Source organism: Spinacia oleracea, chromosome 4 (genome assembly GCF_020520425.1).
Source record: "Spinacia oleracea cultivar Varoflay chromosome 4, BTI_SOV_V1, whole genome shotgun sequence".
Taxonomy (NCBI): Eukaryota; Viridiplantae; Streptophyta; class Magnoliopsida; order Caryophyllales; family Amaranthaceae; genus Spinacia; species Spinacia oleracea.
In genome coordinates, this window is record NC_079490.1 from 184,656,301 (window position 1) to 184,683,265 (window position 26,965).

Sequence of the window (26,965 nt, forward strand, 5' to 3'; positions counted from 1 at the left end):
TTATTTGCAATATATTCTATATATCCCGTGTTTTTGTTTGAAATTAATTTGTTATTCTAATCAATAGCCGTATTTTTTATTTGCAATATTATATGTATCTCGTGCTTTTATACGGCACATTATAGTAATAATAAATAATTATAATACTAAATAAATAGTAAATAATAAATAATAATAAATAATATATTTATTATTATTTATTCAGTCCAGTTAAATTATTCAGGGGAGAGAAGGGAAAAGAATGGGAAACCAAACACCATTCTCCTCGATTTCCTTTTCTCATTTCCTTTCCCCATTCCTTCCCTTTCCCCTACTCATTTGCAAGTTGGGCATTCGACAAGTACTAGTCTCCTTAAGCAAACCCTCGAGTCCTCCCTCCCGTCCCCGTCCCCTTTCCCGCATCCTCTTCCTCTTCTCAAAGCCGATGATTGGATTGACATGGGAGCCGAAGCTCCCGTCTTTCGGAACCGCCTCTTCTTCCTCTTCCTTTGGGACTCGCAAAACCCAAACCAATCTTGAAGGGAGCACACTGTATAAACCCACCTCCGAGCTCATCGATGGCTTGTATGTTCCCCCAAACAACCCTAAAAAACTCAACAAAATTCTGAGGAAACAACTCAAAGATACCACTGGCTCAAATTGGTATTCTTCTTCTCCCCCAATTTATTTTATTTTCCAACTTTTTTCTTTTTTCTGATTTTATGTGGGTTTTTGTTTTTGTTTTGTTTTGGGATGTCATTTAGGTTCGACATGCCTGCCACAGTTGTTACGCCAGAGTTGAAGCAGGATCTTCAGTTATTGAAGGTATTGTATTTTAATTTTCTGGGTTGCTTTAAGTATAAAGAATTATTTTATTTACTTTTTGCCGTTGCAATTTCCTTAATTGAGTTATTTTGAACCAATATTTAGTCCAACATTCGAATAATTTTAGCTTTGGAATTAGTGGGGCGGAATGTATAGTGCCGACAGAGTCCCGGCTCCCTCCCAATTTTTGGCGTTTCTTAATAATATGATGTTAAAGATGATAAATAGGGTGAAGTTTTGGAAGGACATTGAATACATAGCAGTATCATTTATTCATCTGTACATATTTTGTTAACTGGTTTGTTTTGTTCTTGGTTTAGTTTTGACTCGAATTAGCTTAGGTCGCCGTTGACTATAACAATGAAGTTGGGTTAACTGTAGATTAACTTTCTGCACTATATAAATTTTAGGTATTAGATGGTGGAAAATTTGGGAATTTATTTATTGAATTCAATTAGTAAATGGTTCTTGTCGGACCGTCTGTAAGTAAAATTTTGCAGATAGATGTGAACCCATGTACAATATGGCAACAACTGATTTTAATGCTTAGATAATTGATGGGGCAATGTCTTTTGCCTGTTTGTAGTTGTAGATTTTGCATCTGTTTTGACTGCTTTTTTTCATAGGCAACCTCTTGGTTCTGTGAAAACTGGCTTATCATGTTGGTTCTGTGAAAACTGGCTTATCATGTTGGTTCTGGTTGATTTGTGTTAACGTTTTTTGCTGTCAATGGATCGACATCTGGCGGGGCTATTTTGTTAATCGGATAATTTTTTGTGATGTATTTATGTCCCTAAATCTTGCAATCATATTCTATGAGTTTTTCATCTTCATCTGCCACTATATGTGGATATGACTATCGTAGTCATTTTTAATTCAAAAGTTGTCTTGTTTCTCTGGACGATCTTCTACTTGTCTTTCAATTTCCACCTCATGCTGGATACATGGATGCATTCCTTGCCTTTGTAGATATGGTTCCATTTCATATTCTGCATTCATTACGAGATTCCTCTAATATATAATTCATTATCGTGTCCAGTTTTCTTCTTGGTAGTAGCTACTCATATTTTCTTATTTCAGTTTCATTGGTGGGAGTTTGGATTTGGGTGACTGTCTTCGTAGTTTAGAGACTTTAGACATGTGAATGTTGAATTTAAAATGAGCCACAAAGATACTTGCTGTTAGACAGTATCCTGAGGGGTTTATGAGAGAAAAAAGTTCATTAAGAAATACAAACTGACGAGAAAGAGGGATTGTGAAAATAATAGGGAGGATCAACTAGTTTCGTTCTCTTTAACATTTATTTGCAACTTGCAAGTCGAGGCTTATGGAAGAGAAGGTGGAGGGGTTAGTTCTCTTCTTTTGGAGTCTAGTCCAAAACTATAACTTAATCTATATACAGAATTTTTGAATTTTGGATCATTTTCTATCTATTATCAGAGACTCTTCTGCGCTATGACTATGAGATAGGCTATTGTAGTTGAGCTAAAGAAGGTTTGGTTATGGATGGACATGGAAACTAGTAGGTTTCATAGTATATCACACGGTTATCTGAATCCCCTCTAACATGGGAGAGTAAAATTGATGGTCCATTATAAAATTTAATATAGTCCACGGATGCCTAGAAAGGTACAAAAGCTACAAATTATATGTGTTGCAAACTCAAATCACATGGAAATTATAATCTATTATTTTTCAATATGGGACCATTCCTATGTTACTCTGAAAAAAGAAAATTATTAAATTTATAAGGAATAATAACATAATAATATCCCAATTAATATCAGAGATGTGTTCCTTAAGTTTGTTATATTGCTTTTTATTCAAAAGCCTCGTATACACTTTAGAACTATATCCTGAAATCATAATCGAATATTGTGTAAAACATACATGTAATAAGGCATTTGTTCCTTGAAATGTCACAATTGTACTTTTCCATCCTATTGCATTGCATTGCATATCTGGTGTACCTTTGTGCTATTTTTTTCTTCCTGTGAGCACACTGGATGATGAGTTCTCATGAAGAAACTGGTAGTTGCTGATATATTGTAAGTTTGTAACGCAAGTATGCTGCCAAATTTGAATAGTAGCTAATTACCTACTACATGTTACCTCTTAAAGGGGGATTTTTCGGGTGAGCTTGTCAATTCAGAGAGCTTATGGGGAGAGGGATGTGTTTGGAAGCACTGTTATAAACTGTTTGAATGTTTCTAAAAGTACTTATTCTAAATAAGGTATAAGGTCATTTAGAAACTCCTCATATAGAGCCTTGGTGGTAGATAGTAATGAGATAGAATAGACTACTGCCTTGAAGCTTCTGTAAATTGTGCTCTTTGGCACTAATCTCAATTATACCATGTTTCCAGTTTGAATTTGTCTTAGCTAGCCATAGGTCATTTCGTCTCGAACATTCATACTGTGGTCTGTTTGAGATTGTGTTACCCTTTCTAATGTCTCAGACTGGCAGTTATCTAACATTGATGGTAATTTTGTGAGCTATGCAGTTGAGGAATGTCATGGATCCAAAACGGCATTATAAAAAGGGTGATTCTAAATCGAAGACATTGCCCAAATATTTCCAGGTAAATATCCTATCCTATCCTATCCCCTGAAATTAATGCCAATGAGGCTGTGCTTTCCTTTTTTTATAAAAAAATTGTTAAAAATGTAGGTGGGTACTGTAGTGGAGTCAGCATCAGATTATTTCTCTGGTAGGCTCACTAAAAAGGAGAGGAAGAGCAGAATTGCAGATGAGCTACTTGCTGATGGCTCCCTTGCTCAATACCGGTAAGTCACCAAAATTTTACACTCGCTCAAAACTTGAATCTTTTTTTGTTTGCTGATACATTATACATACCATTTTGTTCTAGGAAGCGCAAGGTTAGAGAAATTGAAGAGCATCAGCGTCCTGGTGGGAATGAAAAATGGAAGATAAAGGGCAAATTCACTCTAAAGCGTGCTAAGGAAAAGAGACATTTGGCAGAACGGAGTCATGAACCGTCTAGAACTGATAAAAAGCGCTTCAAAAGAATTTAAAGTTGTGAATTGAGACAGGACACTTTAAACAAGTTTCTCGGCCGCCACTACTTGGCAATTAGCTCAAAGTTTTGCTGCATAACCTGATGGAGCAGCTACAGGCAGTGATATCTTATAGAGTATAGATTATTCTTGTGTTTATTAGAGTTGATCATCTTATTTTGCTGAAGCTGGTGGACTACTGATAGTATGTTATATTACAGTTGTTCTGTGGACGACTTGAGATAGTTTATGTAAAATTTTTGACAGTCCCATTTGTTGGTGCAAGATTTGTGAGTGATTGGATTGATAATTGATATGCTATCTGGTACAGCACGTAAAACATCACCCATTATACTTTATTCTTTTAATCTCTCAAACTTAAAAGCTATGTTACTCGGACTCTTTGTTTTACCTCAAGTACCCGTGTTGGATCCTCGACACTTGAACATGGGTATGGACACTCAGACACTTCATTTTGGTCTAAAATCATGAAAAAAAATTCACAAGTTAGCCGTGTCGGACACTTGAACACGTACTGGTGTCCGACACTCGTACCAGAGTCTGGGTAACATAGCTTAAAAGTAATATCCATCATTTTACAGCCAACAAAATTACTTATTCTGACTCGATATGTATGAAAAAACATACAGAGGTTTCAAGGTTTACACGATGAATGGTTGGTTGGAACCTCAGAAACATCAACTACGAAAGTACTTGCACATTTTACATCATACAATGAATGTTTGGAACTTTAACTTGAGTGATACATCTGTATTCTGACAGTAAGGAATACAGTTATTCCATATGTATTGACAATGGAAATGAAAATTGAAAAAGATACAACTCAAGTTTCATTCAGATATAATTAGCGATACTGGGGTGCCAGTTGACCCTCCTTGACAATGTAGTGTTGAGGAGCAAAGTCTTCTCCTTTGAAGTGATTGTCCAACATCTCCTTCACACCAGCAGCATAGCGCAACTGCACCATTTCATTTCATTTCATTTCAACAGATTAGTCGTCTACGTTTGATGAGCCCATAACCAAACCCATACATAAAAAAAATTGTACAGATATTGAAACAATGACAAAGATTACCTGCGCATCAATAGTTGTCCCAGAAATATGAGGGGTCATAGCTTGGTTTGGCATGTATCTCCAAGGATGATCCTTCGGAGCTGGTTGTGGATACCAAACATCTCCACTATATCCTGTGTTGAAAAATGTTATACAAATCGCGTTAATCTAATAATCTTAATTTTGAGGGTTTTGAATTTTAAATATCCATAGAAGAAATTTAACAATGGTTTGTTTAATAGGTAAGAATTAAGAATTAGCATGATGTATAACGCTAAGAGCATCTCCAATGGTTGTAGCTAGGGACTAGCTTGAAATTTATAAAAGTTTCAAGCTAATAGCTAGACCATTGAAGTGCAAATAATAAATTAGCTTGGCCAAGCAAATTAGCTTGTTTAAGCTAATTTGCTTGACAACTAGCTACCAAAGTTGTCAAATAATTAATTGACAAGTGGGACAAGTGAAACTAATTTAATTAACAAGCTAGTTGCTATCCATTGGAGCACAAATTAGCTAGACAATGAAATAGCTTGAAATCTTATGTGGCATAACAAGCTAATTATCAAATTAGCTTACTATTGGAGATGCTCTAATAGCTATTAGGAGAAGTATGCAAGAATAGAAATATTACCTGCAATGTGACCACTTGAGCATGCATCAACAACAGCTTGGGTATCCATGAGAGCTCCTCGAGCATTATTAACAATTAGAACTCCCTTCTTCATCTTTGAGATCATTTCCTTGTTAATCATTCCTCTGTATCAAAGATGACAAGTTTACTTAATAGACTTCAAATATTTCAATTAAGAATAACATTCTCTTCAAAGTTTATTGATTGCATAATATATTTATAAGGCGAGAGCGAGATGATAAGTCCAACATACTTGGTTTTCTCAGTAAGAGGAGTGTTCATGACAACCACATCACATTTTCCGAGCATGTTGACAAGATCCTCTTCGTACTTAGCTCCAGTCTGACTCTCCATATCGGGGTCCATCCTGATACGATCATGATACAGAAGATTACAATTGAATGGCTTCAGTCTCTGAAGCAAAAGCTTGCCGATCCGTCCTGCACCAACAGTTCCAATAGTTTTACCCTCAAGGTCGTAAGCTCTGTAGGCAATACCAGCTACATTCCACTCTCCATTGCTAGCTTGATGATATCCAGGCAAGAAGTTCCTGACTAGAATCAGGATTCTCATTAACTCGTCTTCTGCAACAGACACAACATTGCTTCCAGTTACCTCTGCAACTGTTAGACCAGCAGCAGCTGCAGCCTTCAAGTCAATGTGATCAGACCCAATTCCAGCCGTCAGTAATAATTCCAACTTCTTTGCTTTCTTTATCCTTTCAGCCGTAACATACGCAGGATGGAATGGAGTCGTTATAAGAACATGTAGATCAGAAATATGCTTCTCAAGTTCTGTATACACAACCCGGGAAATCAGATATAATTACATTTGTGCCTATAAAAGTATTTTGGGAATGAACAGCTTGATAAGTCTTAATACTAACCAGAATCTGGTCCGTCTTTGTCATCGGTAACAATATACTCGTGGCCTTGTGACTCCAGCCACTCCCGTATACCCAGGGAACCTTCCACACAACCCACAAAGTTGGGATTCATTGATGCATATTCATTTGCTTTGTAAAAAACACCTACAATCTTCTTGCTTGCCGAAGAATCCTGTTTAATAATAAGCAAGGTGTTAAAGATGATATATGCAGTAAAATCGAATACAGTGACCTATTGGAATATTGTGTTCCCATTTGCATCAAACTTCCTGCACTATAAGTATTATAAACTCCTAGTGCTCACATCAATTACACTAAATGATAAAAATCATTACACAAAAGGATTAAAAGCCATGTAGCTACCAGAGGCTAATATTGCATATTCCGTAAGTCATTAACGTTTGCCATTTGACTCCTCACAGTACCCAAATAAATGTTTTCTTCATTATAGAACTGTAACAAAAAATCAAATGATCAATATTTTAACGACTGTTAAAAAAGGTTTCTAGATTTTAATGGCAACTTGAACAACTTGGATACTCATGGTTTATTATTTGTTTCATGATTTTCATCTAACCAGTTTTCATCATCCTATAAGCAATAAATGTTTTAGTCTAAGAGCCGAAACTTTGACAATACAGGCATACATTCACAACAATATAAAACAAACAAAACTTACATTTGGGATGTTGTAGGAACTGTATCTAAGGTGTGTTTTCAAACTATCAACTCATTCTTTTTATTAATATGTAATTAAAGGTGTTAATATGACTTCCTAGGCAGGTGGGTTGTGCTGAGCATTAGCCATGGTTTGGCTTCGGTTATTACGGAACAAAAAGACACTGCCCCAAGCATGTAGGCAGACTAGGCACAACACTTGGCCAGTTGGCTCAGCTTGGTACGCTGCCACACGTTGTGCAGACTGTAGAGCGTAGGCTCATTGTTTGTAGTCTTTATACTCCGTGATTCATACTTCTTCCGTTTTAAAATAATTGCACGGTCCCTTTATATTCAAGTCTTATTTTGACCATATTTTTCTTTTACTAATAATCCATATAAAAACAAATGTTATGGGTGTCAAAATATTGTTGAATTTGTGCAAATGTATATTTTCAATTTTTATAATTGTACAAATGGTTAAAGATATTTGAACATCTCCAATGGTTGTAGCTAGGGACTTGCTTGCAATTTGCAAAAGTCTCAAGCTACTAGCTTAACGATTTGCGTAATTTTGATAAATGGCTTGCTTGGGAAAAATCTGCCCAATTGGAGTGCAAGTTTTAATTAAAATAAAGTTTAAATTAAATGATTAATTGAAAAGTGAACAAAATTTAATATCAAGCTAATATGGTAAATTAGCTTGTCATTGGGACATAAACGGTTAGATAGTAGTCTTCAACTTATGTGTGTAGGAGTATTCTCATACAAGGAAGAAATATGATGTTTTGGTTGTTTTTAATATACTCATGTCCTTCATATATTGAATATGAGATGGCTTGAGTTATTGGGCTAAGTGGAACATTGGGCTTGGTTTGCTAGCATTATATTGCTAATTTAGCTACATATTTACGTGCACGGTCGATTTAATGACATACTTAAAGTTAATCTTTTTTGCCGTTATTAATTAATTAATATTACGGTATTCATTAATTATTTATTTTAAATAGGATAATACCAAGGGCAGTTATCTAGTAACTGCCCTATTGATTTTCCTATTTAATCTAATGCATTAGGTTAACCTCAAGTCTAATATGTGACCAGCCATACCATCAACTTGATGGTGTGGCGTATTCATACTTATAAATAAGCCCAATGCGTTGGTTAACGGAATATAAAAGTAACAACAACATAGAAAACAAGGTAACACCGGCCAGTCTATACAAGGAACCTCTAACATGAAACTGCAATAAAACAAGAAAAGTAACGACGAATACAATGTATAAGTAACACCAGCATAGAAGTCAAGTAACATCAGTCTATACAAAGGTCCTCTAACATGAAATTGAAGAAACTGCAATAACTAAAAGTAACACCAGCATAGAAAATCAAATAACACCCGTCTATACCAGGAATCTCTGACATGAAATTGAAGAACCATCAATAAAACAAGAAAAGTAACAACGAATACAATGTATAAGTAACACCAGCATAGAAAGTCAAGTAACACAGTCTATACAAGGAACCTCTACATGAAAATGAAGAAACTGCAATAAACCAAGACAAGTATCAGTGAATATAATGTATAAGTAACACCAGCATAGAAAGTCAAGTAACGCCATACAAGGAACCTCTAACATGAAACTGCAATAAAACAAAAAAAGTAACAACTAATATAATATATAAGTAACACCAACATAGAGAGTCGAGTAACACCAGTCTACAAGGAACCTCTAACATGAAACTGAAAAACTGCACTAAAATAAGAAAAGTAACAACGAATACAATGTACAAGTAACACTAGCATAGAAAATCAAATAACACCAGTCAATAACTCTGTATAGTAGCTACGCGCGAGGGAGTTGACGCGCGTCATACCATCAAGTTGATGGTGTGGCCGGTCACACAGAAGACGCGTTGTTAGGTTAATGTGTTAATTACGTTTTTCATATTTCTTAGAATGTCAGTTTCTTCCAGTGGCCGGTCACACAGAAGACGCGTTGTTAGGTTAATGTGTTAATTACGTTTTTCATATTTCTTAGAATGTCAGTTTCTTCCAAAATACATGTTCATGGGAATGGTTGAATTTGTTGTATTCATTCGTGATTAGGGAATACTGGGGTAGATTAGCTTTGAATTCCATCAGCAACGTGGTGGGGGGCTAATATTAACCTAAGGACGGAGATTAACTCGTCCTAATCTAGTTTCTGTATTTTACGTTTTCATAATTCAAAGTATAGTTCTTAACATAAACTAGCTAGAAAATAAATTAGCTTAAATGACAAGCTAATCTAACAATTAGCCCATTATTGAGTTAATCAGTCAAAATTGTGCATAGACAAACGTGGAACCCAAAATGGCGAAATTATTGAAATGGAGGAAGCATGTTTGAAGTGTTTACTGTTTAGTAATCAACACAAGCTTAGTTTAGGTTCAATTTCTTTGATCTGATCCTACCTGCAATAATGCAATTAAACCTAACAATCGAATTTTTTTAATTTTTTTTAAAATTCCTTGGATAACCAAAGAAATTATATACAGTATTTATTTATTCAACAAATAGTAAAACCAAAATCCCTTAAAGCCATGATCAAGTTTCCATGTTCAGTAGTAATCCTAATTAAAAATCAAAAATAAAAAGAAAAGAAAAAATACATTGAAAATTACTTAACTTCTGACAATAACAATAATTTAAAAAAGCACAATTTTGACGATTTTAGCCAAAAGATCAAAATGGATTAAAAAAAAAAGGAAACGAAATTATAAAATGAAAAGTAGAGCATACATGAAGATTCCTGGTGAATGGGGAAGAAAATGAGGATGATCTTGCTGAATTAGCCGTCACAGTTTTGACAGCAGATGAAATTACACGCCTCATCGCCATCTTCTACTTGATCACTCTCTTTCTCTCTCCTAATTTCTTTGTATCTCTCTCTGTTTCAGAATGCGGGATTTGTAGGGAAGTGTGTGTGTGATAGAGTGAGGTTGAAAATGAGTAAAGGTGTCGGGTTGGGTTGTGTTCTTTTATATTGAACATTATCTATGTTTATTTCAACTGAATTTAAGTGAATTTATCTACTAATAATATCTTGATTTAGTGGTTAAAACTTGTAAAATATATCTTTTATTTATATTATCTTTGTTGACTCATTCACACCAAAAAAAAATGAACTCATCTATATTTTAAAACTAGATTTTAGCCCGTGTTATGTACGAATTCTATTAAATTGTTAAGTTAAAAAAAACTCCTATATATACCAATTGCTATATTTATATATTAGATTAGATTATTTTTTTTATTTTGGATTGAATTTCATTTTAGATTTATTTTTTAATTATTATAATGATTGATTTTGGATGAAATTGTATATGCGTAATATTAATAATTAATTAATAAAAATATTTATGTGGCGCCTAATTATTTATCTACGTGACACTCGAGTTTTTTAATTCAAAAATAATTTCAAAATATTATTTTTCATTGGCCGGAAGCATTAGATTTCCTACGTGGCGCTCTAATATTAGATTAGTGTTTGATTTTAGATTGAATTTTGTTTTAGATTAGTGCTTGATTTTGGATGAATTTTATTTTAGATTAGTATTTCATTTTGGATGAATTTTATTTTAGATTTATTTTTTTAATTATTAGAGTGTTTGATTTTGGATGGAGTTGTATATATTAGTAATTAATTAATTAAAAATATATACGTAGCACCTATTTAATTATCTACGTGACACTTGATTTTTTTTAATTCAAAAATAAATTATAAATCTTATTTTGCAAATTTAGAAGTTGCAAAATAGAGTACAACCTGCTAATGGTAATGAGGCAATGACCCTTGAAATCTTGAATCACCTTGATCCATGCCTTAATCCTTATTGCCTGCACAGATTGAGTAGAAGTTGTCCATATTAAATTAAATAAATAACTTAAAAAATAAATGTTCCTAATAACACGTAATCTGGATGAGTTCAAACACTTGTAAAAGACAAGGGCATTCATTGGTCTAACACTTTAAGTATAACCATACTTGTCTTTTGCCTGTTGTCTACATCCACTTGGTGGCTGCTATAACAACAACTTTTGTGTAAGACCGTCTTACCGGAAAGACCACTTTAATTGTTTAACTAATTGGTTATATTGGTTAACTAATTAGTTCTAGTGCTTAACTAATTATTTTCAAGTGTTTAACTAAATTATTTCATTGCTTAACTTATATGACCTCAAGGTAGTCTTTTGTGTAAGACCACCTTATATAAAAGTTTGTACTGCTATAAAGCCTATGCACAAGTTTCATGCATGTAACGGTAGGTGACATTCAGATTTTTCTTTAATCACGGAAAAATTGATATGTATCCGATTATGCATTCAAATTATCAACTTATACAGAGTAGAGTAAATTTAGAGGATGTTTATTTAGGGAATGTTTGTTTGGAGAATTGGAGGGATAAGAGGGGACGGATGCAGGTAAAAGAGTACAGATTACAGAAATGTAGCGTTCATCAATCTTATGCCTGAGGGCTGATGGAGGGAGTGGTATAAGGGAATAAGAAATAAATTTGAAAATACTTCCACCGTTTTACTTACAGCTTTTTTCATTATGTCAATGTACATCTTTGATTATTAATATCTTTAATTTTCTTTAGGAAAATATTATAAAAAACTTGATATTTTGAAAATACACACTGAGATGAATCTAACAAGGTCCAACATGACTATGTTTTATCTTACCTATAAATCATCAACAATAGTCAAAATAGAATAGGAAAAATTACTTTTAATAATCCAACCTTTCGACGATTTTCCATTAATAATCCAACATTTGAATTATTATTTAATAATCCAACCTTCGTACCCCATCAATTTTTATTGCACCCAACTGGTCACCAACCCGTTATAGCAGGTAACCTATACACATGTCATACTATTATTCGTTATAATTTAATATGTATTTTCTTTTCTTTTCTTACCTTTTGTTTTTGTTTTTTCTTCCTCCTCCATTTATCCTCTTTCATTCCCTCATCTTCCTCTAACGAAGGCAAACATGGATTTCATCCAATTTTACAGTGTTATAAAAAAAAATTACACAAAATCCCCCAAATGATTTACCTTCAAATAAGTTGATCGAATGTCAGTTCTTTAGAAAATTCAAAACAAGAAAACCCCATAAAATTAACAAATCAATAAATTTAAAATTATACATCATAGAAGCCAGATAATGAATTATCATCCCAATTAACCAAAAAATACCACATCAAAATTTTTAATAATGGGCTTAATCCAATTATGCAGTACGTGTTAATAGCTGCCGTCGCGATTGCTAACCAGAGATCAATATCCATGGTTGAAGAAGTTTGATAATTAAGAAACTTCTTGATTGTGGTTTAATCACATTGTTTGATGTGATGTCTGATCTTTGAGTTGAGAATTATTCGATTAATAAGTGGCATATAGTTGAAGTTCAGGGGAGATGGGCGAGGAATTGAAGGTCGTGGCATTGCTGGGCGGATCGGGGGAGAGGAAGGGGTGTGATGGTGTGATGGTGCGATTGATGTAGAGATGGTGGTTGGGTTGAGTTGGTAGATGGAGGTGGTGATGCGTGGTTAATTTTGGGGAGGTGTGCAGGAGTGTTGGATGCGGTGGAGAAAAGGAGCAATAGAGGAGGGTATAGCTAGCTTGGTGTCTATTATTGTGGATGGTGTTTGTTGGGGCTGGATTTTGGTGAGGTAGAGGGAAGGTGAAGGATGATGCAGTGTTGGAGGAAAGAAGAAGAAAACAGGAAGAAGGAAGGAAGACGAAAATTAGAGTAGAGAGGGTGAAGAAAAGTTAAAAAAATGAGCTGGCCTTCTTACCCGGTTGTCGGTCATCTGGGTGCAATAAAAGTTAATGGGGTATATAGGTTGGATTATTTAAGAATAATTCAAAGGTTGGATTATTAACGGAAAATCGTCGAAAGGTTGGATTATTAAAAACAATTTTTCCAATAGAATATGTGAGTAGTGTTAAAAGTCTAAACGTTGTGAGTATTAAAAATTGAAGGAAGTAATACTTTGCCGTTAATGAAAAAGAAGAAAATTTTAGAGATTAAGAAGATTAATAAAGGGTATTTGAATAATTTTCACACTTATTCCCAATCTTATTCATTTTTCATGCCAACCATGGGAAAAACACTTATCATATCCTAATCACACCCTCATTTTATTCATCTTATCCGTATCCTTCATACCAAAGGTCCTCTTTGGTATAAGTTGAGGTAAGAGTAGGATAAAAGACATTGTTACTAAAATACCTTACTAAGTTTCCATTTCTTTCATTTCTTTCCCATTAAAGGTATATCCGTATATGTGTCCTTTCATTACCTTATAACACTTTCTCCCTACATACTTCTTCCGTCCCTTTTTGTTTGTCCCATTTGCTATTTTAGATTGTCCCTAAAAGATTGTCTCATTTTCATAAAAGCTAGTGAGAACACAACTATACTTTCACATAAAATACATTTGATCTACCATTATATATGACCTCTTCTCAGTTTTACACAACCAAACCTTAATAAAACACTATTTATGTATGGGACAAACAATTAGGAACAAAGAGAGTATTAAATTGGAGGGATAGGAGGGGGTGTTATCCTTATCCCCCTCTAATCACATCCCCTCAAACAAACAAAGGATTTGTTATATCCCAAACTCTTATCTTCATCTCTTCCCCCGACTGCTTGTTCGGGGGATAACGGGTAGGGTTAAGGACTTATTATCCCAATTCCCTCTTATCCTTTGTTTGTAAGGATAAGGGGGAAAAAGAGGGATAGGGATAAACATCCCCCCTCCTTATCCCATCATTTATATACGTAATGGGAGGTGGTATTAGGGGGGAGGATAAGAAAATAAGATCAAAAGACAAAACACTCTTAATGAATTGAAAGGGAAAAAGTAGGAGATGATAAGAAAGTTAGTAAGGGTATTTTAATAAATTTGCTACTTATCCTAATCTTATTTCCAACTCAGACCAAACATTGGACACGTATAAAATTGATAAAATCCTCGTGACAAATTCCTTATCCTTAACCTCATATCTATCATTAATTTCTTTATCCCTATCCTCATCTCATATCAAAGGATATTACATATTTTATTTTTGTCCCACTAACTAATTCCCTATTTATCCTCCTTATTATTCTTATTCCTCATACCAAACACTCCCTTATTAAATTTGATTGAAATTTATTGGGTCTTATATGTATTTATTAGAACTTTTTGATACTTGTATGGACTTATTAAACTTTGATTTTTTTTTTTTTAAGGTGATTATGCAAAACTAATCTATAACTACTATAAAATATGTTTTATTCGCCTTATTTCCACCTATTTCAAGAAAAATAAGGTCTTGTTCTCGTCAACTTAGATGACCTTATTTTCAGGTCCTATAAGTTCAGATATGTTCAAATAAGTTGAATAAGGTCCTATAAGTTTCAATAAGGTCCTATAAGTTCCAATAAGATCTTATAAGTTCCAATAAGGTCTTAAATAAAATGTGTAATATTATGATTATTTGCGTTGTTATATTAAATAAATCATATTTATATTATTATAATAAAATAATTTGTGGTTACTAATTGACGATAATAATTATCAATAATACGTAAATATGAATTAATATGTTATTATTAATTACTATCAATTTAATTATAAGGGGAAAACTTAATAATTAACACTTTTAAAATTATGTGTACATCACAAATCAATGGACGGTTATTTTGGTGAGACGCAAATAATCATATTGTTACTTCTTTACATCAATGCATCAAGTGAAATTCTCGTACGAAGTATCAAAGAGTTATTTTTCGTGTGTTAAAGTTACATTACAGAGTATACAGATGTTTATTAAAGTGTTAGTTACAAATATTTCTTTACAAATTCGTCGAATTCGTACTTGGATTTTATAAATTTTGGATAATTATTACAGAGTAATAATTTATATTATTAAATAACATGAAAATATAATTATCAATATAAAGAACTAAATAATAATTGCTTTATTAAATTATATTTATTAATATTTACAATCTACTATTATCAATATTCTAATGGTAAAAAATTTAGTAGTAATCTAATAAACTTTAAATAAAGTATAATAAGATTTAATAAGGTCTAATAAAATAAGTTCATATAAGGTCTTATAAGGTCCTATGAGGTCCTATAAGTTCCTATAAATTAAATAAGGTCCTATAAGGTCTTATAAATTAAATAAGGTCCTATAAGTTCAGATAAGTTCAGATAATATAAGTTCTATAAGTTGAAGAGAATGCACCCTATGTTCAGATAAGTTCAGATAAGTTCGGATAATATAAGTTCTATAAGTTGAAGAAAATGCACCATAAGTTTAGATAAGTTCAGGTTCTATAAGTTGAAGAGAACGCACCCTAAGTTCTAATAAGTTCAGATAAAGTCAGGTTCTATAAATTGAAGAGAATGCATGTAATACCCCAATATTTTATAATTTTGTAAAATATATTTTATAGTCAAACTATAATTATATCCGTTTTTAGCTAGTCTCTTTTAATATTTTCAGAAAGTTTAAAAACGTTATTTTAAAATGAGTAGGACTCTTATTACGAGCACCTATATATATTCCGTTAACCCTAATTATTTTTAGAAAACCTTAGTGCAGCCGTTTTACATTGTAATCGTATGGAGTTGCGTATAAATTAAGAACCCATAATCATCTTTTTTTTTTTGTTCGGTAATTTGTGGAAAGTCAAACTCCAAATTTAGTGACCACATATTGAATCTCATAGGAAGATCATCATGTACGTACCTTCGTCAAAGATCAAAACAATATGTTGCGTGAATCCCTATCACCATATACCAACCATGATCTTTTAGCTTATGGATTTAAATTGATACGTTGTCGTCGAGATGTAGTGGGTAGGCGAGTCTTTATTGTTCTAATGCACGGTCTCGAATCCTCGGAAGGTAATCACGCACACCCAGTCTTTTCGAGTCATTTGTATAGTGTGAATTATTATTACTATGTGTAATCACGCTTAGTCCTTTCTAATTGTTCGTGTATATTATTAGTTGTAATCACACGCCCCTAGTCTATTAAGTTATTTATATATATTGATTATTATGTGTAATCACGATTTAGAGTCACATGAGCATATTAGTCGTCAACTATGCGTAATTGATTATATATTCTACTTTGTTATAATGTGTGTTAAATTTCTATTGTGTTCAATTTGCTAATATGCACGATTATCTATATTAGAATATAGTATTGGTTTTCTTATAAGATGCATTTTATTATTGTCTTATTGTTTGAAGGATCTATAGTAGCAGTAGACATGAATTTATTTATTTCGGTAGTATTGAAAGTATGAAAGATCGAAGATTTAGGCTAGTTTTATGAGTTGAGTTGTATTATAGAGTATATCAATCATTGAAGACTTATATTATCATTTTTGGGTTACATTGAGATGCTTTGGATGTTCGATTAGTAATAGTTTGGATGGATTAATATTTTCATTTGTGTACTCCTTTTGTCGCAATAGAGGAGTCAGATTATTATGGAGAATGAATGATATGGTTTTGGATCTTGTGCCGTTGTTGAGCAGTATATATATTTTAGAGACCCAGCGCGGGTTTTGATAAGATTAGGAGATCACGAGATCAAGGTTGAGAATGAATGTTATATACTTCGTATATTTTTGGTTTGAGGCTCGATGTTATAGACCTTAGTCCTTGGCATGTTGGTAGGGAGATGATAACCATTAGTAAAGGAGCAAGATACAATCTTTATTTTTCTTAATATCTCCAAAAGTGAGATTTGATCCAAAAGTGGCCTTGACTCAGAGAGTCTTTTTAGTAGCTATTGAGAGTTTCAAGTTTTTATACTTGTTGGTTTATTTATTCGAATTACCCATGTCCAAGGCTAGGTATAGAACAAAGAGCAAATATGGCACCTATTGGTTTGAGTACGTTTAGTAGAGGAAAAGATCATATCAATATATTTGAGGTTCATATGAAGAGAAGGTTTATAGTTTCCGTATAGTATGGAGTTAGTTTTATTTTTGGGATCATACTTGAAATGTAGTTTCATACTACATTATTTACATGACACTTTATTACTCTATTTTAGTATGTTTCTGTTTGTAACGGGTGATTACTCAGCTGTTTGCTGACGTGTGTGTTTATTTGCTATGTGTGTTTGCGGCCATGTCTTTTTCTTATGGTGGCCCTGCGACGATCCTTTTGAAATTTGTCCTCTATGGTGAGCAGTCAATATTAACTGGAGCAGATTGATCGTGAAAGATCGCAATTCAAGATGAAGGAGCTCAAGTGTTATCGTATAGTCTTTTATGACAGTTTAATACTTTTCAGTTGTAAATAGACCACCTAGTAATCGAGTTGTAATAGTTTAAGTTTTGTAAGCCTTAGCACTTGACAATGTGGTCAAGTGTGGCGGTGATGCCTCCGATTTAGGTGTAAGCTTCAGCAAATATTTATAAAGTATGTATTATTTCTTATTTATTTAAAGTTAGTAAATCGGGGGTATTACAATGCACCCTTAGTTCAGAGAACACACCCTAAGTTCTAATAAGTTCAGATAAATTCTAATAAGTACCTATAAGTTCAGATGAGTTCAGGTTCTATAAGTTGAAGAGAACGCACCCTAAGTTTAGAGAACGCACTCTACGTTCAGATAAGATAAGTTCAAGTTCTATAAGTTGAAGAGAACGCACCATGAGTTTAGATAAGTTCAGGTTTTATAAGTTGAAGAGAACGCACCATAAGTTCAGATAAGTTCGGGTTCTATAAGTTGAAGAGAACGCACCTTTTCAGATAAGTATAGGAAAAATAAGGGCTACCTAAGTATAATCTATCTATCTATACTAATATATTAAAACGCGTTGTGAAAAATGTTTATGTGTCACATAGAACTCTCCTGCTTACGCCACATCATCCCCTCACCAAGGTTATGTGATGTTATTGACAACTAAAAATCAATACAATAAGGTTCGAACACAAGACCTCAAGATTAGAGAATAACTCTCATTACCATCTTAACCAACCACTAATTGTTGTTTATCCATGCACGTTAATTTATAATACATGTTAACATGAAGTCTAAAACAACTAAATTTTTATGTTACTTCTTATTTCGTATGGACTATATTAGATAAAGTAACGGTTACAATATTAGGAAAACCGTGAATTAAACAATTAAAACATTAGGAAAATTACTTTGCATGATGAAGGTAATGTACATGTATAGTTGATGAACTTAATGAATCTTTTCACTTTTATGGTCTACATGTATCTTAGTCAAATATTGAGTTGAAAAAAAAATTCGAATTTTAATTATTCAAAGTAGCAACCGGGGCATCGCCCGGGTTACACACTAGTTAACAATTAAAGTAAGTTCAAATAAATGAAAATCAAGTGAATAGAACACATCCTTAAACACAAGTACATAAATAGCAACTTGACATATTTCGTCACTCTATTACTAAAATTTTCCCTCCTAATTATTACAAAACATTACTCCCTTCGTTCTTTTTCGTTTTAGCCACTGAATATTTTGTCATTTTTTTTTGTTGTACATACGTACTCTGCTTTATTTTGTTTTAGTCATACCCCATTTACCATCTCACTCATATTATCTTATACAGAGGCGGATTTTCTAGGAGGGCTAAGTCCAAAATGTTTAGTATATAATAGTTCAAAGCCCAAAATGTTTAGTATATAAGAGTCCAAATTAAAGCCCAATGTTTTGAAACCAAAAAATCAATACCTCATGCTCTTTCTAATCTTCTTTCGTCCAAGTCCAACTTGTGACTTCTCTAACTCTGATAAATCTGACTTCTAGGGGTCACCATCATGAGCTTTACGCATCATCCACTTTTCACCCGCTTTAATATAGCGCGTGATTGAGTTATTGGATCATCCACTGAATATTTCCATCCCTAGTCCTTCTTCTTCTTGATTGCTGCCACAAATAGGGGATGGGCGTGAAGGGGAGTGGAGATGGTGGAAGGATGAGTGAGAGATAAGCCAAAAGTTCAAGGAGTGGAAAGATAAAAAGGATGAAGATGGTGGAGAGGAACCGACCAATGAGGTTGGCGAAGTGTTGAGCTGCCATAACAGTGAGGTTACCGGGGTAAGGGGTTGGAGGGGATAAAAACGGGATGAGGCCGTGAACATTTAAAAAGTAAAATCGTACTTTAAGCATTAAATGCAGACATCGTGCTAGGGGAGGGTTTGGCAAAAGTATTTTTGGGGGAGATACACTATTAGGGCAGGAACGATGGTTGCCAACGGAAAAAGTGGAGTTTAAAGCCCGAAGTAATCAGGAATTTCACGGTCAATGTGTTAGAGACCTGTTTAAACCCGGGGAAAGAGTATGGAATGCACCACTCATATGGAATACCTTCACTCAATATACGGCAAAGGCAATTCTGAGCACTCATATTGCGTGTGAGGATAAAGCTGATCAATACCATTGGAAGGGTATACAAGATGATCCTTGCTCTGTGAAAGCAATATATGCTTATCTAGTGGATAAACAGGATGTGAATGGGGCAAGAGTGCAGCAGTCCCGAATGTGGAAAAAACTTTGGCATTCGCCTATCATCCAAAAATGGAAGATTTTTATATGGAAAATAATGCACAGGTCACTGCCACTTCGAACAAGGTTGAAGAAAAGAGGTATGATAGTTGATTCAACTTGTCCAGTTTGCTTACAGGAAGACGAGTCTGAGGAACATATATTTAGAGATTGCTGGATTGCTAGCATGACATGGAAGGCGAGTTCCCTTGGCATTACAGTTGACTATGCACAAACAATTACTCTACAAGAGTGGATTAAGAACTTTCTGAATTTTTTCTGGATTGAAGATGGAAGGGAGAGTAATAGAGCTATGGAGTTTGTTGTGGTGTTATGGGCTTTGTGGATCCACAGGAACAATATCGTATTTAAAGGAAGCAAGGTTAGTCCGAATAGTATTATTCAACATGTAATGGAATTAAGAAAGATGGCGAACAATGCCATTGAAGAACGTAATAAAATAGAGCTTAGGATGAAAAGAGGTCATTTGCAAGGGGAACAAAACTCACAGCAGCAGCAGCATTGCATTACTGGAGTTGTGGGTGCATATAATACAGTAATCACTGTTGATGGAGCCTGGAAGATGAATAAAAAAGTTGCAAGAGTTGATGCTGCTATAGGCTGGACCATAGAGGTGAATGGAGAGCTTTTATGGGAAGGAGGTGATAAAGTGTTAACTCATAATGCACTTCAAACGGAAGCATTGGCTATTCTCACAGGTTTGAAAGAGGCAAAAAATAGGGCGCTGTCTAGTGTTATTCTCAGAACTGATTGCAGCAACATAGTGGCCTCCATCAAAAGCTACCCTAACTGTAAGATGGAAGTAGCTACTTTGTGTTTTGATATTATTAATATAGCTTCGACCATGGATAATGTAGTTCTTATAAAATGTGATAGGAATGATGTTAGAAGAGCACATGATCTAGCTAAGAAGGCTAGACTAGGCTGAATGTGCTTTAGGTGTGTATTTTCCTTGTTTTTGTTGCTTGTATCCACTGTCAAAAAAAAAAAAAAAAAATGCAGACATCGTTTAATAATCGGATTTTTCATGAAATGCCCTTGAGGTTTGCCTTAATGCACCAAATACCCCTAAACTTTCCAGAATGCACCAAATACCCCCGAGGTTTAACATAAATACACAAAATGGCCAAAATAGCTATTTTCCGTTAACTCCGTTAAATTATCTGTTAACTTTAACTTTTAATTTATTTTATTTTTATTTTTTCTTTTTCCCTTTTGATTTTTCATTTTTTTCTCTCTCTCCCCTTCCATGACAGCTACCACCATGTTCCATTGCAACCCTTATCTTCCTCACCACCACCACACTCCGCCCTGCTAACCCTTTCTCTTCCTCACCACCACCCCACACCGCCACCGACACCAGCGCCTTCTCTTCCTCACCACCGACACCAGCCCTTCTCTTCCTCACCACCACCACACACCGCCCCGCTAACCCCTTCTCTTCCTCACCAGCTCCCCACACCGCCACCGACACTAGTGTGCTCGAGCGGACCAAAGGCACGCCCAGATCGTCGCGAGAAACAAAGCGACAGATCTGAGCCTCGATTTGGGTCTTGTTCAATCGATTTGGGTGTGTGAGAGAAGGGAGAAAATGGGGTTTTAAGTGATGGGTTTGAAGAAGGGATTGGAGAGAAAGAAGGTGGTGAAGACAGAGAAAATTGGGGGTAATTGATTCACCACCTTCTTGTTCTATGTTTGGTTTTGTGTCAAAATTGATGTTCAACCTCTCTTCAAAATTGCGGAGGGGAAAAATCAATAAAACTGCTGCTATTGCTAGTATGATGATAATCATGATATTGCACCTATTTTTTACCCAGCTTCCTTAGATTTTAATTTTCCTTGAATGTTAATAATGGTCTAGGTCCCCTCATAATTCCCTTAATAGTTTTATGCTGTTTATCGATGTTTAATGGCAAAATCTGGAGGGCAGTTATGGCGGGGGCTAACATGCGGGATTGCGGTGCTTTACTCAATGGAGAGAAAGAAGGTGGTGAAGACAGAGCAGCAATGGAGAATTAGAGCAGCAATGGAGAATCCAAAAAATTTTGGGTAATTGATTTTTGATTTGTTAAGAGATTAATTAATTTAATTAAGGGTTAATTAATATAATTAAGGGTTAATTAATGTAATTAAGGGTTAATGTTAGAATAAGTAGAGAAAACGGTTTATTAAGGGCAAAAAGGTAAACATAAGCTAACGGGGACTTAACGTCCGTTAGCCTTGTGGGCATTTTGTGTATTTATACTAAACCTCAGGGGTATTTGGTGCATTTTGGAAAGTTTAGGGGTATTTGGTGCATTAATGCAAACCTCAGGGGCATTTCATGAAAAATCCGTTTAATAATCCTGTGAAAAATCCATTTTTTTCTCAAAGGACTTGTACTGTGTAATAAGACAACGAGGAAATTACAAAGTTTGATCGAAAAACCCTCGCTATTGTATTTGTATTTGTATTTGTATTTGTATTTGTATTCGTATTCCCACTTGAGTGGCTTGTAATAGAAAGTTGAGTTAAACCCTCAACAATCCACACTCACCTTTCTCACTTTCTGACTAGGCTATACAATCATCTTCCATTTCTCCTTTCTTCAGGGCTTTCACTGTTACAAAATCCACCATAGTCAACACTACTTTTCTTCAATTCAATGGTACAAATACAAGAACATGAAGAAGAAGAAGATGATGATGTACTTCAACATCAATTGAACAACAAAACCATCAAAAACCAAATGGAGTCTTCTTCTTCATCTTCTCTCTCCTCCCACCACCACCACCACCATGCCACTACAGCAACCACCACTACTCCTCCTCCTCCTCCTCCTCCCGCCGCCGATTCCCCCACCTCTTCTCCCTCTTCCATATCTTCTGACCACACCTTCCACGGCTTTTCCCCCATCAAAGAAAACCTCTCGTTCCCCTCTCCCTCTCCGTCCCCGCCGCCGCCGAACCCCCTCCCACCTCTTCCGCTGGTTCAGTCCTTAGTCCCGATTCATGGGGCAAACCGGCTTGTCCACGACCAACCGGAGGCAGTGACTAAGACGGAACTGGAAGCCGAGACCGGATTCGCGGGTGAGAGGAGGACAGGTGGGGAGCAGCTTCCGGTGTTGAGGAGGGCGAGGAGAGGGAAACTTGTGAAAAGGATGGGTTTAGCATTGCGATTTTGTGAATTTGCGTTGTGCTTGGTCTCTTTCTCTGTTATGGCTGCTGATAAGAATCGTGGTTGGGCTCTTGACTCATTTGATCGTTACATCGAATTCAGGTCCTTTCTTTTATCTTCCTTTTGGATATTGAATCTGTGTTTGAGTTAATCCATAATTTTTGCTATCTACTTTAATTTCAAGGTTTCAATGGCAATGCATTTATTTGTAATTGTATGTGAAAAGTCTCGTGTCAATGTCCATGATAATGCAACTCCATTCCCGAATATGTGATTTTCGTAACTGAATTACAGTTCATAGGTACCAGGTGAATGAAAATTGGTTGATGTTATTACTGAACTTTTCAAAATTCTTTTAATACTGGTTGTAACTTACTAAGTTGTAAGTAGTAACTCGAAAGAACATGAAATCGGAGTAATTGGTATGTGATGGTGGACAGGTACGCGATGTCAGTGAATGTAATCGGATTTGCTTGCTCAGGTTTGCAAGGACTCGATCTGCTTCACCAATTGACTACAGGAAAGGATGCTGGGAGTCGAGTTCGGTACTATTTTGATTTTGCAATTGATCAGGTGAGCCTGTTTTAAAATGTACAGAACAAAATTTGTTCTTCTTTGCTGAATTATTGCATTCTTTTCAATGGTGATTGATCCTAATTTTGGTCGACACGAAGAACTCGATTCCACCATTGAATTATTGTAGTTTGTTGAAATGTTGTAGGCAAAAAGGCTTACACTGTTTGGATTTATGTTCTTGGCTGGAGTATAATATGCTAACTACCTTCTAGTGACTGCCTCTATTATTGTTGTCTTTGTCTTTAGTAATTGAGCTTTGTTCCTGAATAATCTGCTTTGGCATTAAACAATAAATCACCCTCATGCTCTTTTCAATTTGAAGCAGATTTCAATACCTCAAAAAGCTTCTAAATAATTGCTATCAGAACTAAGATTCTGATCAGTCAGCAAAGTTAATTTAGATTTTGTCAATATCTGGTTAGCATATAATATGTCCTAATTAAGAACTTGTTAGGGTTAGAAACTTAGAATTATGTGTCTAAGCACGCCGTTCCTATTATCAATTGACATAATGGGCAGTATATGTTTCCATATCCAGAATATCAGTCTTGACAGGAAGCTTTTGAGAAGGGGTGGTGGCGAACCATATAAGATGTGTTAAGTAAGCCTTCAAAAGTAGAGTGAAACTTTAAAGGTGATACGTACATCAGTACATGATGATACGTCTTTGTGTACACTATCTTATGCATTTGGAGGTTTGTTAGGGGATTATAACCGTTATATGCTCTTTCGTAACCTCTTAACTAATCAACACCCCTCCCTCAATCAACCATGATTACTTATTATTAGGTGGGTAAATGTTTAATTCAAGATTTCAATTTGATGATGTTTTGTGCTAAATTATGACGGGTGTCATGAACATTAGTGGGTTCAGGTTCTTAGACTTTCCAGATGTACTGATTGTCAAACCAAACTAAAAACTGCAACACAAAACTTAGGAAACCATTGGATTTCTTTCTACCTGTTTGTTTCTCCTCGGGATAACTTCAAACAGATGATCTGTATAATAAGCAGTATCAGCTCTGAGGTGAATGCATTTTCGTGTCACTAGACTGAGGAGGTAATATGCCCACACAAATACACAATACTGAAACCTTATCGGGAAGCCTTTTTCTTGGCTAAAAAGTTTGGAAGATCAACTTGATCAGGGGGATGGATTACTTGGTTTTGAAGAATTTGTAGTGCTACTGGGAGTGCCTTTTTGAACGCCTTTATTCTACTTTAATCTTTCTTATATATGGTCAGGATTTCCTTTTCATTTTAAAATTCTCTACCTTTTGAAGTACATAACAAATTCCTTTAAAAACTTTAATGGTAATATGTAGTGTGATGCTTTATTTTGCTTCCTTGTTGCAAGGAAGATTAGAAAGGGTTGATACTTGGCTTGCTGAATTATTTGTTCTTTTATTTTTACTTTGTGTAGTACGCTGTTGATATCGAGCCATTATTTTCACTGGTTACAATTTACAATTACTCCGTACCAATTACCAAAATATGCATCGATTCTTATTAATCAATACTTTATTAACTAAATGAATAGTTCATCTTCATACAGAAACAGAAGTGTAAAAATAGTATGTACAAACTAGGGTTTATTAGTTCTGTAAGCTGAACTGCCAAAGATAATGGGCCAGTTGATATTTGTCATTTGAACATTGTTTAAGCTCTCAGTTTATGTGTAGTAGGTTGCTCAAAAAACCGGTCAGACGTGGTTCTGAAACGGGTATCATTTTCTTTCATGGGGTCTGAGCCTGAAACTACTTATCAGGAATTTACTTTATCTTCTGATGTTCTGCATGGTCCCGATTCTTGCTAATTAGATTGATGGCATATATTCTGTTTCAGAAAAAGTGTTGATTCGCCAGTTTTTCATTCTGTTGTTAAGAGACTTGTTATCCTCGTAAAACAATAAGATCCTTGTATATTTCGTTAGGGAATAGAAAACAAAATCTTTAATTTCTAATTAGCTCCCAAAATCGACCGTCCACATTTTCATCCCAAACATTAGGCCACTTTCTAAGTTTTAGTCACGTTACCCTGCCCAATTATTTAGGGACAGAGGTAGTAAAGATATTGCTGTAAAAAATTGGTACATATCATATGCTTGTGTGCTGATAAAACTGTTATATTGTTAAATGAACGGCAGATATTGGCATATCTTCTACTATCAGCGTCGTCATCAGCTTTTACACGAGTGGATGACTGGATATCCAACTGGGGCAGCGACAAATTCCCGGCTATGGCAAGTGCATCAGTTGGAGTGTCTTTTGTTGCTTTCGTTGCCTTTGCTTTCAGCTCTCTCGTTTCTGGCTATTTACTTTGCACGCACAAGTTTATGTAACTTAGGCATCTACAGATCGATTTGGTGTCTTACCATTTATTAAGGGATATATTGTGTATATTAGTTGGTGGTGTGGTATGTCACACGCAATAACAGCTGAGGTTTTTGCGCGTAGTATAATCCCATGATTAGTGTTTGTTAATCCGCTAATTGATACTGTAAAAGAATGTTCCGTTGTTTAACTAGCTTGTTGAGTTATTTGTTGGAGTCATTGCAATCAAATGTGTAGTACTCCAAAGCATGTTCATTTGTTCGTGTGAAAGGTGGTGTTTGGGACGAGAGGGGTTATTGCCACGGTTGTTTGGCTTGGTGGTGTGCATTTGTGTGCACTGCTGGACGTCTATCAGGCTGCTAAGGTCTGCTTCCTGCCTTAGCACTTTGGCTAGGCAGCAAGTGTGTTCAGAGTTGTGTAGTTGTGTGCTTATTGCTTGGTGTGGTTGGACAAGGATGAGGCCTCATTAGGGCTGATAGACCGCTATCTGGAGTGGGCCAGTTTTGACCAATACCCGGGGTACTAACGTAACTTCGCACTAAAAACTACAGAGTATAAATGGTCACCACCACATAAGCTACCAATATAATCTGTAACAAACCAACATAAGTTGGTGGGGAACTCACCTTGTGACTTGGAGGTCACAGGGTTGAGCCCTATCAGCTGCAAAAATGTTTGGGAGTGACTCAAGCGAAGACCTGCGTAGCTAGACTAGTTAACCTGTGCGAGGTGCTGGTTCAGTAGGGTCCCTTCTTCTCGCAATTACGTTTTTTATTCGGATTTTTCATGAAATGCCCCTCAACTTTCAGAAATTCACCAAATGCCCCTCACCTTTAATATAATACCCAAACTACCCTTACACTTAACGAACGTTAAGTCGCCGTTAGCTGTCTTTTATTCTTTTCCCCTTATTTTTCTTTTGCGCCCTTACCCCTTACCCAACCATTTCCTTCTTCCTTACGGTTCAAAAAAAAAAAACGCCAGTCTCAAACTTCTTCTCTCTCTCTCTCTCTCTCTCTCTCCTGTTCTTCAACATTCAACCACCATAACTGCTTCATCAATCACTCAAAAACCTTCAAAATTTTAGTGCACTCTGATTCCCTGAGTGCGAAAGCGGCGTGGCTACGAAACTTTGCCAAATTTCTCATTCTCATCCCCAATTTCGCCGCCGACCTTCGAATCTCGGAACCCTAATTTTGTT

At 35.2% G+C, this 26,965-nt stretch overlaps 3 protein-coding genes across 3 annotated transcripts; 2 read left to right on the forward strand and 1 right to left on the reverse strand.

Moving 5' to 3' along the window:
* The first annotated feature begins 240 nt into the window (after positions 1–240).
* On the forward strand, positions 241–4,141 carry LOC130472410 (uncharacterized). The gene is made up of 5 exons (XM_056843226.1): positions 241–642; positions 744–804; positions 3,309–3,386; positions 3,476–3,591; positions 3,675–4,141. The coding sequence occupies exons 1-5, from the start codon at positions 242–244 to the stop codon at positions 3,838–3,840; spliced, it is 822 nt and encodes a 273-aa protein (XP_056699204.1). The 5' UTR covers position 241; the 3' UTR covers positions 3,841–4,141.
* Positions 4,142–4,416: 275 nt separating this feature from the next.
* LOC110805279 (formate dehydrogenase, mitochondrial) lies at positions 4,417–10,070 on the reverse strand. Its single transcript, XM_022010878.2, has 6 exons — positions 9,857–10,070; positions 6,415–6,586; positions 5,782–6,322; positions 5,529–5,653; positions 4,919–5,031; positions 4,417–4,801 (listed from the first exon to the last, which is right to left on the reverse strand). Exons 1-6 carry the CDS (start codon positions 9,953–9,955, stop codon positions 4,688–4,690), a joined length of 1,164 nt encoding a protein of 387 aa, XP_021866570.1. The 5' UTR covers positions 9,956–10,070; the 3' UTR covers positions 4,417–4,687.
* A 12,150-nt stretch (positions 10,071–22,220) lies between these two features.
* Positions 22,221–25,970, forward strand: LOC110805269 (CASP-like protein 4A3). The gene is made up of 3 exons (XM_022010871.2): positions 22,221–22,957; positions 23,296–23,428; positions 25,578–25,970. Exons 1-3 carry the CDS (start codon positions 22,344–22,346, stop codon positions 25,770–25,772), a joined length of 942 nt encoding a protein of 313 aa, XP_021866563.2. The 5' UTR covers positions 22,221–22,343; the 3' UTR covers positions 25,773–25,970.
* The last annotated feature ends 995 nt before the right edge of the window (positions 25,971–26,965 follow it).

Excerpts from the sequence above, each read along its gene's own strand:
- LOC130472410 (XM_056843226.1), top strand. The coding sequence starts at position 242 with ATGGGAAACCAAACACCATTCTCCTCGATTTCCTTTTCTCATTTCCTT. Across the intron at positions 643-743 it reads GATACCACTGGCTCAAATTG|GTTCGACATGCCTGCCACAG; the intron begins GTATTCTTCTTC and ends GATGTCATTTAG. Across the intron at positions 3,592-3,674 it reads GGCTCCCTTGCTCAATACCG|GAAGCGCAAGGTTAGAGAAA; the intron begins GTAAGTCACCAA and ends ATTTTGTTCTAG.
- LOC110805279 (XM_022010878.2), bottom strand. The coding sequence starts at position 9,955 with ATGGCGATGAGGCGTGTAATTTCATCTGCTGTCAAAACTGTGACGGCT. Across the intron at positions 5,032-5,528 it reads CTCAAGTGGTCACATTGCAG|GATATAGTGGAGATGTTTGG; the intron begins GTAATATTTCTA and ends TTTTCAACACAG. Across the intron at positions 4,802-4,918 it reads GGACAACTATTGATGCGCAG|TTGCGCTATGCTGCTGGTGT; the intron begins GTAATCTTTGTC and ends GAAATGGTGCAG.
- LOC110805269 (XM_022010871.2), top strand. The coding sequence starts at position 22,344 with ATGGTACAAATACAAGAACATGAAGAAGAAGAAGATGATGATGTACTT. Across the intron at positions 22,958-23,295 it reads GATCGTTACATCGAATTCAG|GTACGCGATGTCAGTGAATG; the intron begins GTCCTTTCTTTT and ends GATGGTGGACAG. Across the intron at positions 23,429-25,577 it reads TTGATTTTGCAATTGATCAG|ATATTGGCATATCTTCTACT; the intron begins GTGAGCCTGTTT and ends AATGAACGGCAG.